Here is a 12,006-nt window from a genome sequence, read left to right as displayed (position 1 = left end):
CAGTCCCTACCTTTTTGTTTCATCGGCCCCTCCCTCTTAGATTGTAAGCTCGCATGAGCAGGGCTTCTTTAACCCTCTTGTTATGAATTGTACTGTTGGTTGTTCGGATGTTCTGCAGAACACTGAACAATATGCAGTGTTCGTGGCAAATTCAAAAGCTGCCGGAACACCGTTAGAGTCTATGGGACATTAACATGAAAAATCAAGTGTTAATTTTAAAGGCTTATATGCAAGTTATTGTCATAAAAAAGTGTTTGGGGACCCAGGGCCTGCCCCAGGAGACATATATCAATGCAAAAAAAAAGTTTTACAAACGTCCTTTTTTTTTTTTCGGGAGCAGTGAATTTGATAATGCTTAAAGTGAAACAATAAGGCCAGGTTCACACCGCTGCGATGCGGGAACGCCGCGAATCCGCGGCGTTTTCCCGCATCGCACGACTCCCGCCGGCAGTTCACACTGCCCTATGCGAACGGCTGGGAGTGTCAATGATATGTTAATGACACCCCCAGATCCGATCGCATATCGCAGTGCGATCCGCCGACTCGCACAAGAATCGGATCGCATGGTGTGAACGCCCATGCGATCCGATTCTGTTGCGGACGAAAAAAAGGGTCCCGTGCGAGTTTGCTGCGGGACCGCTGCGAGTTCAGCCATACTATCTGTATGGCTGAACTCGCAGCGCTACGGAGATCGGATGTGATTTGCGGTGCGAATCACATCCGGATCTCCCCCCGCAGCAGTGTGAACCCAGCCTAAAAGTGAAATATTCCTTTAAATTTCTTACTTGGGGGTGTCTATAGTATGCCTGTAAAGTGGCGCATTTTCCTCGTGTTTAGAATAGTCCCTGCCCAAAATGACATTTCTAAAGGCAAAACGTAATTTAAAAGTACTCGTGGCTATAATGAATTGTCAGTCCAGGCAATACAGATAATGAATATTAAGGGGAACCCCCAACCAAAATTTAAAAAAAATTGCATGGGGCTCCCCACAAATTCCATACCAGGCCCTTCAGGTCTGGTATGGATATTGAGGGGAACCCCGGGCCAAAATATTAAAAAAAAATTGTGTGGGGGTGACCTTCAAAATCCATACCAGACCATTCATGTCTGGTATGGATTTTAAGGGAAACCATGCGCCAATTTTGAAAAAAAAATCCATACCAGACGAGCACGCAACCTGATAGGCCACAGGAAAAGAGGGGGGATGAGAGAGCGCCCCCTCCTGAACTGTACCAGGCCACATGCCCTCAACATGGGGAGGGTGCTTTGGGGCAGCCCCTCAAAGCACCTTCTCCCCATCTTGATGGGGACAAGGACCTCATCCCCACAACCCTTGCCCGGTGGTTGTGGGAGTCTATGGGCAGGGGGCTTATCGGAATCTGGAACCCCCAGATCCCAGCCTCCCGCCCCCCCCGTGTGAAATGGTAATGGAGGTAGAAATGTACCTCTACAATTTCACAAAAAAAGTGACAAAATGGTACAAAAGACAAGGCACAGCTTGGGATAAGTCCTTTATTAAATAATCAAAAATAAAAATGTTCCACAAAGTCCATTCATCTTCTCTCACGCCACCGACGGACCGAAAAAGAAAAAACAAAGCTGCAACCAACCCTCCTCCATGGGAGGCACCCGCCGTATGACACGTCTTCCCTTTTACAGTTCTTATATAACTGTGTGTGAGGCCACACGGTGATGTACCCGGGTGACCCCTGCCCCCCTCTGAAGCACAGGAACTTCCCCATGGCTTTCCCAGGGTGTCTGAGGGGGATGGGGTTCATCCCTACTCCCTACATTGTAAAGCGCTGCGGAAACTGTTGATGCTATATAAATTCTATATAATAATAATAATAATACATGGCCAGTCATTCTAACTGCCACTTCCTCAAAATCATAGCAGCGCAATAGATGTAGAAAACATATCGCTACATTTCTTTGCACTTTCTCACCCCCCATGCTTTTCTAACGGTATCACAAGGGGAATGAAAGTACTGGGTTTCCACTTAATAACAACTGCCTTTGTGGCCTATTTTTTTTATTTTTACGAATACATCACAATATGGTCTTATATACCCCATTTGATACAGTAGGTAACAACTTTCTGTATCAGTTATTGCATTATGTATATATGTTTTCAGCTGTCCGGGACTTCTGTATGTTTTTCCGTTCTCTACCCACATACAGTAAATTCATTATGCTATGGTCCTGATTAAGTGTTTCTATTGAAATAGTCAATACTACATTTGAGCTCTTGTATGGTGTTGATTGTTAACAATATCAGTTGTGATGTGACCTTTATTTTTTCTACTAGTACTGTATGCTTTTTTAGCTGCTGGGAACACATCTCGGGTATTCCTATCTTTTGACCTTCTCCCTCCATACGACTGGCACAGTTTGTGCCTATTCCATGATTAATCGCATGGTGCCGTGTGTCTCACGGGCACGTTGGGGTGTTTTTCTTTTTGTTTTGTTTTTTGTGATGCTCCTTGAGCGCCTTACCCCTGTGTCTTTTTGTTCTTTTTCTATTTACCGTTTCCTCCACTCCTCTACATCCCCACTTATCCTACCCCTTTATCTTCCTTTACCCCCCTCCCTCTTTTCCCTTATGCCCCCTTTTTTTCCCTTACCCTAACTTCATCATGGTTTACACGATTGTAACGCATCAGCTCCTGGAACTTTGCTCTTACAATGCTAAGGGCCTCAATATTGCTTCTAAGCGAGGCCAAATCTTATACCAAATGCAACCAACAACGAGCCAACATCCTGCTATTACAGAAGAGTCTCACTTTTAGGCTGGCTCTATTCCGTCCTGTTCCAGCAGGTATTTCAATCGATGGTTCCATAGTACCGATCCTGCACGTAAAGCTAATGGATTCTTGCCACCTTTCATAAGATGTTATTAATCGTCTTAATTGACGATTAAGACGATTGGGATTGATGGCTGATCCCATGAAAAAGAAAAAAAACTTCTAAATATCTTTTTCCTAATAGATATACAACAGTCACATGACCCAGGTCTTTCCTGTCTGCAGGAAACATAAGCAGGGGGAGCTCATAGTCCTCTGCTGCCGGTCACATGTTCAAGATAAAAAAAAAAAACAGCCTTTGGAATACAGAGTAAAAATAAATAATATCAATAAACTACAAACAAATATATATTTGATACAAAATGTTTATTATTTTGTGTAAATAACATAATGGGGGTGGATTCCTGCCAGTCACAGGCTGTGTCACTCCCCTCCAGCCTGTGTCTTAGAGTAAGAGGGAGGTGACACCACCATCAATCTACATGTAATATCCCACCCCCATTGTGTTTAGCTAGTTAGTGGGCATGGATGAGGAGGGAGGAAGGGCTGTCATTTACCACTGTGTTTACGTCCACATTTGTGACTATGGTCACATGGGCTGCCAACACTGCTCTGTAAAATCCCTAGCTGAATTGGGGACATGGACAGAGGGTATAGATAGAGAGTAGCAAGATCAACAAGGTTTTCTGCAGAATATAGAAAACGAATCTCGTAGTGCGTATCAACAGCATGTAATAAACCATTTACTGATAGTTTTTATGATGAGGGTTTAGTGACACTTTAAAGAGGAAGTAAACCCTGATGGGTTTACTTCCTCTTTTTTTCCCTGCAAAGGTAAAGCATAATGGACTACTATGCATCGCATAGTAGCTCATTATGTGTCACTTACCTGACACAGGAGCCAGCGAAGTCGCCGCTGATCCCTGTAGTCCGCCGCATCCATGTTGCTGGTGGCGTCTCGCAGCTCCGACGAATCACAGCGGCGAAGCCGCGATGACGTCACTCCCGCGCATGCGCACGGGAGTCGCGTCTCGCAGCTCCGCCGCTGCCACTCGGCGAAGCCGCGATGACGTCACTCCCGCGCATGCGCACGGGAGTCGACAAATTTGGCAAATCCATTCATGGATTTGCCGCATTTAGTGCGCCTGCGCGCCGCTGTCTACGGCGCATGCGCCGTAGACAGCGGTGCCCATTTTCGGGCAAATATCTCCTAAACCATATAGGTTTAGGAGATATTGCTTGGACCTACAGGTAAGCCTTAATCTAGGCTTACCTGTAGGTCCAAGTTGTTTGGAAGGGTTTACTTCCTCTTTAATACAGTAACACAAAATATGAAAGAGTAGTCCTGTAAAAATGTGATATTAGTCTCAAAAAGCCTGTTGGAGTAAACAATGCAAAAATAACTCAAAATATGCACTGCCTGAAATCAGGATACTTTTACCTCTGCAAGAAGTAACCACACCAGCCCAAAACCTAGCTTATTGTCTATTCTCTCCGAAACTTAGGGCTTATGTAGTATCTTACAGCTTCCTACAGTATATGTCCTGTCCTTGTGATGTTTTACTGACATCTGCTAGTAATGGTGTGTGAAGGTAGAAAGTAAAACTTGTGCACCGTTCCCTCTTAGTTATTGATATTCTCATTCACAGGATGATGAGCACATAGTTCTAGAACCAGGAGATCTGTTCCCTCCTTTCTCACCACCACCATCTCCTCACGCAGAAGGCAAGAAGGTACCACAAGAACCACAGCAGCATCATCTGTTTCGTGTCATGAAAACTCCTGTGCTTGAGAATGTCAGGTAAGACTATGGGTGGGTCTCTGGGGTTACTGAGCACTCATACAGTGTGTATAGTCAGCCTTTGCTATCATACAGATAAATCACCCATAGCTAGACTTTCACAGTCTATTAAAATTACTTCTCTTTTATAAGTTACAATACCAGTAACCTTTTATAAATTACACTGCCTTGAAAAAATATTCATACCCCTTGAAATTTTCCGCATTTTGTCATGTTACAACCAAGAACATAAATGTTTTTTATTGGGATTTTATGTGATAGATTAACACAAAGTGGCACATAATTGTGAAGTGGAAGGAAAATGATGAATGGTTTTCAATTTAATTTTTTTATAAATATCTGAAAAGTGTGGCGTACATTTGTGTTCAGCCCCCTTTACTCTGATACCCCTAACTAAAAGTCCACCTGTGTGAAATTTAATCTTGGCATAAATACAGCTGTTTTGTGAAGCCCTCAGAGGTTTGTTAGCAGGGGCGGACTGACCATTGGGCCACTCGGGCACTGCCCGAGGGCCCCGTGCCACTAGGGGGCCCCATCAGGGTTGCCAGCCTTAGTAAAACCAGGGACAGTATGTAAAAATCTGTGTTTTTTTTACATCTCTCTCTGAAATGTCCCTTACCGACATCCTTTTGGTCTAAAAATCCTTAGATTATAGCTACCCCACCTCTCCAGTACCTACCTGTCTGATTGCCTGGGGGCCCCATAATCTCCTATTGCCCGGGGGCCCCATGAGTTGTCAGTCCGCCCCTGTTTGTTAGAGAACCTTAGTTAACAAACAGCCTCATGAAGGCCAAGGAACACGCCAGACAGGTTAGGGATAAAGTTGTGGAGAAGTTTAAAGCAGAGTTGGGTTATAAAAAAAAATATCCCAAGCTTTGAACATCTCACGAAGCACTGTTCAATCCACCATCTGAAAATGGAAATATGATGGCACAACTGCAAACCTACCAAGAAGACATGGTCGTCCACATAAACTGACAGGCTGGGCAAGGAGAGCATTAATCAGAGAAACAGCCAAGAGGTCCATGGTAATTTTGGAGGAGCTGCAGAGATCCACAGCTCAGGTGGGAGAATCTGTCCACAGGACAACTATTAGTCGTGCACTCCACAAATCTGGCCTTTATGGAAGAGTGGCAAGAAGAAAGCCATTGTTGGAAGCAATAAGAAGTCCCGTTTTCAAGAAGCCATGTGGGAGAAACAGCAAATGTGGAAGAAGGTGCTCTGGTAAGATGAGACCAAAATTGAACTTTTTGACCTAAAAGCAAAACGCTACATGTGGCAGAAAATGAACATTGCACATCACCCTGAACACACCATACCCACGTGAAACCTGGTGGTGGCAGCATCATGTTGTGGGGATGCTTTTGATGGGAATACAGGGCAATCTTAGAAGAAAACTTAAGAGTCTGCAAAAGACATGAGACCGGGGTGGAGGTTCTCCTTCCAGCAGCACAACAACCCTAAACATACAGCCAGAGCTACAATGGAATGATTTAGATCAAAGCATATTCATGTGTTAGAATGGCCCAGTCAAAGTCCAGACCTAAATCCAATTGAGAATCTGTGGCAAGACTTAAAAATTGCTGTTTAGACGCTCTCCATCCAATCTGACAGAGCTTGAGCTATTTTGCAAAGAAGAATGGGCAAACATGTCACTCTAGATGTGCAAAGCTGTAGAGATATCCGCAAAAAGACTTGCAGCTGTAATTGCGGTGAAAGGTGGATCTGCAAATTATTGACTCAGGGGGGCTGAATACAAATGCACACCACACTTTTCACATATTTGTAAACCATTTATCATTTTCCTTCCTCTTCACAATTATGTGCCACTTTGTGTTGGTCTATCCCATACAATCCCAATAAAATAAATTTACATTTTTGGTTGTAACGTGACTGTGGAAAATTTGACACAATGAGTTGAGAAGGGCACAATGATACTAAAGGCACAATAATAAATATGACATATATAATACAGTCTGTCACCAACATTAGCAAAGCAGTCTTTGTTTTTCTGAGCCCCCCTGTAACTTTTATCTGGTGATCCTGCAGTTATTTTTAACTTCCTTTAACAGACTGAGCTGTACAGTAAAAGTGGCAGTTAGAGGGTAGAGAGAAACAATTTACCACTAATGTTGGTTGCTTATAATAATCCGCTTATATTCATATTGTTAAAACCTTTATTCTGTAACTGCTCATAAAGTGTTAGCTGGAGTTATAATTTCATCAATTAGTCACTTATGTAAATTCTATCTAAATCTGCTAGTCTATCCAACACTGTCCTCTATACAGACAATGCTGCTGTCTATGTGTGGCTCCATTACTCCTCTATAGAGGAGGCACCCCTAAAAATTAAAATGTTACTGATTGGATCACCAGGGGAAAAAAATTATTGAAAAAAGTCTTAATAAAGAAAACAAATGTACCCACCACGTTTATTGCGACATTAAAGTGGTTGTAAACCCTTACAAACCACTTTGACCTACAGGTAAAGCTAGATTAAGGCTTACCTGTAGGTCCAAGAAATATCTCCTAAACCTATACGGTTTAGGAGGCATTTACAAAAAGACAGCGGCGCGCAGGCGCACTGGTCAGGCCGCAGATCGCGGCGATATGCCGCGAGTGTCGGCTTCCGTGCGCATGCGCGGGAGTGACGTCATCGCTGCTCCGGGGAATCCCAGCGCCGGAGCAGCGAGGCCCGGTAGACACTTCCGAGATCCATGGCAGCGGCAGACATGAAGACGGAGGACCACTTCGGGGGCTTCGTTCTCAGGTAAGTTATTCATAATGAGCTAGTATGCTATGCATACTAGCTCATTATGCCTTTGCCTTGCACGTTGCTTTTTTTTTTATTATTTTTTTCTTTTTCAGATGGGTTTACAACCACTTTAAACCCAAAACCAAAAATGTATTATATTGCAGCTTGGCAATCATTGAATGTAGTGGCTCCATTAGTTTTTCTTTTTTTGGCTTTTTCCCTCTGTGTTCACCTGGTGATCTGGCCAGTATTGGTGAGACACAACTCTGGATGAATGAGCACAGGGGGCATAGAGGACAGCAGCATTATCAGACTGGAGGGAAGGGTAATATTAAATGTATCAGCAGATTAAGATCAGTTACAGCAAACCATTTTGCATGATTACATAAAGAAATTATAATTTTAATCACCCTGCCAGCAGTTTGTCTCATCCATGTAAACTGATACATTCTGCTGGAGCGTGTATACTGTAAAAAAAAAAACAGACTTGCTGGCCAGATTACCAGATGAAAAAATAATCCCATCACATTTTAGACTTGGGAAGCTGGAGCATAATAAATGTTTATGTATTTCAAAGGCTCCCGTGCTATATGACCAAATTAATTAGAAGGCACAATTCTATTCTGACGGGAGCAGCAAACACTATGAGTTGACTCTCAATACTGTGAAAAATGAAAAAAGGGGGGGGGTGTGTTGCGCTTCCTAAATACCAAATAAACTAACAGTAATACAAAATAATAAATAATAATATCAAAACAAAGAAGTGCAATAGTGCTTGAAAAAAATTGCATTAGAAGTGCATCTGTGCATAGCATAAAATCCACTGATTCAAAGTGCAAAGTGCCAACAACAGTGATACTGTGATAGGTAAATTCAGGTGCATATAATAAAAAACATGCATCAACTAAAATATGCGATATAAAAATAAAAAATGCGATATAAAATAAAAAATGCGATATAAAATAAAAAATGCGATATAAAATAAAAAATGCGATATAAAAATTAGATATAAAAAATAGCAGCAAAAATCGATAGCAGCCAACAAGTGAATCTAATTAGAGTGTCCCATACATAGTCCAATCGTGAAAGTTAAATGCAATATCACAATCCAAATAAAGTGCAATGTGCCAAGCCAACTCTCTTCCAGTGATTTTTCGTGCCAGTGCTGGTTACACTAAATGATTACCTCACTGCTGCGAAGTATGCAGCGGAAAAAAAAGATCTTTTTGCAAGGAGTGCTTGAAACAGGGGGATGACTGCAGAGAGGAACTTCTGACGGTGCCGAAAATCATCCGATTTCCTCGTGGATGTTACCAACGTATGTACTCAAAGGGACAGATAAATAACATCCACCATAGTGTAGTATATAAAACCATCGACTTTATTAAAACATATAATAATCTACTCACAAGAGGAAACGAATTGAGCGCACAGCTAACAGTCGACCGATGAGCGTCTCGCTCGGGTGTAAACGTCACTTCCGGTTTCCTAAAAAAAAGGGAAACCGGAAGTGACGTTTACACCCGAACGAGACGCTCATCGGTCCACTGTTAGCTGTGCGCTCAATTCGGTCTATGCAGAGCTGCACCAGATTTTGCACACTCCAGTTTTGGTAAATCCCTATAAATTTATTTACTGCAGTCCCTACCTGTTCCCTCAATTATCTTAGTCCCATTATTGACACTATGGAAGGCAGTGTGTTCTCTAAAACTTATTAAATCTGACTTTCATGTTTTGGTGAAATTTAACCACTTGCTGACCAGCGCACGACGATGTACGTCGACAGAATGGCACGGGCAGGCAAATGGGCGTACATGTACGTCCCTTTAAATTGCCGCCCTGCCATCGGGAGCGCGCCGCCGCCGGCACGCTCCCACGCTGGTCGGGACCTCTGTGAGTCCGGTCGCGGGACCCGCGGACTCGATCGCCGCGGGCATTCCCGCGATCGTCTCACGGAGCGGCCGAATGAAGAAATGCCGTTGTAAACAACATTTCTCCATTCTGCCTAGCAACTAGTGATGCTGATCTCTGCTCCATGTGATTGGAGCAGAGATCAGTGTTCACTAAATGAAAGCCCAACCCCCCCACAGTTAGTAACACACCCCTAGGAACACTTAACCCCTACACTGCCACCCACTGGTTAACCCCTTCACTGCCAGTGTCATTTACACAGGAATCACTGCATTTATATAGCAGTGATTATTGTATAAATGACAATGGTCCCAAAAATGTGTCAAAAATGTCCGATGGGTCCCCCACAATGTCGCAGTCACAATAAAAATCACTGATCGCCGCCATTACTAGTAAAAAAAAAAAATAATAAAAAATTATTAATAAAAATGCTATAAAACTATCCCTATTTTGTAAACGCTATAACTTTTGCGCAAACCAATCAATAATCGCTTATTGCGATTTTTTTTTTTACCAAAAATATGTAGAAGAATACGTATCGGCCTAAACTGAGGGAAAAAAATGTTTTTTTATATATTTTTGGGGAATATTTATTATAACAAAAGGTAAAAAATAATGCGTTTTTTTTTTCAAAATTGCCGCTCTATTTTTGTTTATAGCGCAAAAAATAAAAACCGCAGGGGTGATCAAATACCACCAAAAGAAAGCTCTATTTGTGGGAAAAAAGGACGTCAATTTTGTTTGAGAGCCACGTTGCACGACCGCGCAATTGTCAGTTAAAGCGTCGCAGTGCCGAATCGCAAAAAGTGGTCTGGTCTTTGACCAGCAAATTGGTCCGGTCTGAAAGTGGTTAAATACTTTGTTTGGACCAAACTGTTCCAAAAGACCCATTTCTTTCATTGACACATGCAGGGTCTTTTTGGCGCTGTATGAACTGTATGTGGCCTCGGCTACATACAGTAAAGTGGGCTGTGCTTTTCAGCAGCACTTCCTGTGAATGGCTGAAGAGCTCCAAAACACGTGTCAGTGAAGGAAATGGTTCATTTGGACCAGCTTGGTCCAAACGATTTAAAGCGGTTGTATAGTCATATTTTTAACTTTGACCTACAGGTAAGGTTTACCTGTAGGTAAAAAGAATATCTCCTAAACCTGTACGGTTTAGGAAATATTCCCCTCGCAATGAGCTGCTGACTTCAGCGGTGCATGAGCTCTGCGGATTCTCGGCTGAAAGTCCAGCAGACGCCAGACCCTGCCGGGAAGAAAACTCCTGCGAGGAAGTGACGACGTCAAGGCTCCGGCCACTCACAGCGCCGGAGCTGCGATACCCAGAAGACATGCAGAGGGAACATGTCAGCTCCTTCGACGTGGACCGAGTGAGATGCCGGCGCTCGTTCTAAGGTAAGTATTTCATAATGAGCTAGTATGCAGTGCCTTTTCCCTTACAAGTGTAGAAAGAAAGAAAAAAGTCAGCGGTTTTACTCCCGCTTTAAAGTGCTACTAAAGTATTTTTTTTTTTATGTTAAAAAATACCTTTGTAGTGGTTTTGCACAGAGCAGCCCAGATCCTCCTCTTCTCTGGTCATTCGCTGGCGCTCCCGACCCCTCCCTTCTGTTAAGTGCTCCCACAGAAAGCAGCTTACTATGGGGGCACCTGAGCTGAGCCGCCTTTCTCACCTTATTGGCTCACTGAATTTGACAGCAGCGGGAGCAAATGGTGCTTCGCTGCTGTCTCGGCCAATAAGGAGGGAGAGTTCCCGGACAGCCAAGTCTCTCGTGCAACATCGCTGGATCGAGATGGGGCTTAGGTAAGTATTAGGGGGACTGAGGGGGGCTGCTGCACACAGTAGGCTTTTTTTTCTTAATGCATAAAATGCATTAAGATTAAAAAACCTTCTGCCTTTACAACCCCTTTAATGTTCACTAAAACAGGCTTTAAACATAGCACATTTATTTATGCATTCTTAGGGAATTTAAAGGAATCAACTTTATAATGAGCTTTTCTGTCTGCATTGCAATTTTTCTAAACAGTATTACTATCCCATAGGAACTGGCTGGACCAGGCCCACAACCGTCCTGTAACTGTAATGGATAATGAGAGGTTCACTGTTCAGTCGGTAATGTTAATGTATGCTGTCCCAGCCATCATGGTGAGTCATGTAGACCTTTTTAAAAAAAAATAACAGATAACTCATTACAGAAAACATATGTATTAGGTTAAAGGGGAACCCCAGCTTGAACATTATTATAGGATTGTTCATTGTTGAGAGTTCTCCTTGACAGATGTCTCAATTTGAAGACTTGCCCGCTTTTGCAGTTCTGGTAGAAACTATTAAGGGTTGAACGTTCCTTACCTTTTAACATTTCTATACACATTATGCCCCCTAAAAGAAGGTCAGGGGAATCTCTTTGCCCAGCTCATGATTTTGTTTGCTATCTGTGTCCTATGGGGGAGATTTCCCTTTACTTCCTAGTCAAAACAGGAAGTGAGAGGAAATACCCGCATCCTAATCACCGCCAAACCAGCGCCCTGTTCACCGCCATGCCCCATACCAGCGTCCTGATCACCGCCATGCCCCATACCAGCGTCCTGATCACCGCCATGCCCCATACCAGCGTCCTGATCACCGCCATGCCCCATACCAGCGTCCTGATCACCGCCATGCCCCATACCAGCGTCCTGATCACTGCCATATAAGTACTAGTGTCAACAGAACCCAATTGTTTCCACTGTCCTGG

The 12,006-nt window shown here is 43.2% G+C and overlaps 1 protein-coding gene across 2 annotated transcripts in view; it reads left to right on the top strand.

Annotated features, from left to right (window-relative positions):
• Nucleotides 1-12,006, top strand: part of TMEM94 (transmembrane protein 94) — a 177,251-nt gene that overhangs the window by 52,011 nt on the left and 113,234 nt on the right. For both annotated transcript variants that reach the window (XM_077459611.1, XM_077459610.1), the window contains exons 7-8: nt 4,454-4,605; nt 11,315-11,417. In XM_077459611.1, the coding sequence (XP_077315737.1) occupies nt 4,454-4,605; nt 11,315-11,417 (255 nt within the window). The remainder of the gene's footprint in view (nt 1-4,453; nt 4,606-11,314; nt 11,418-12,006) is intronic.

This window comes from Lithobates pipiens, unplaced genomic scaffold (genome assembly GCF_037356315.1).
Source record: "Lithobates pipiens isolate NorthernLeopardFrog02 unplaced genomic scaffold, aLitPip1_a1.2 Scaffold_28, whole genome shotgun sequence".
NCBI lineage: Eukaryota > Metazoa > Chordata > Amphibia > Anura > Ranidae > Lithobates > Lithobates pipiens.
The sequence above is the reverse complement of the archived record's forward strand: the minus strand, read 5'-3'. Positions and strand labels throughout refer to the sequence as shown.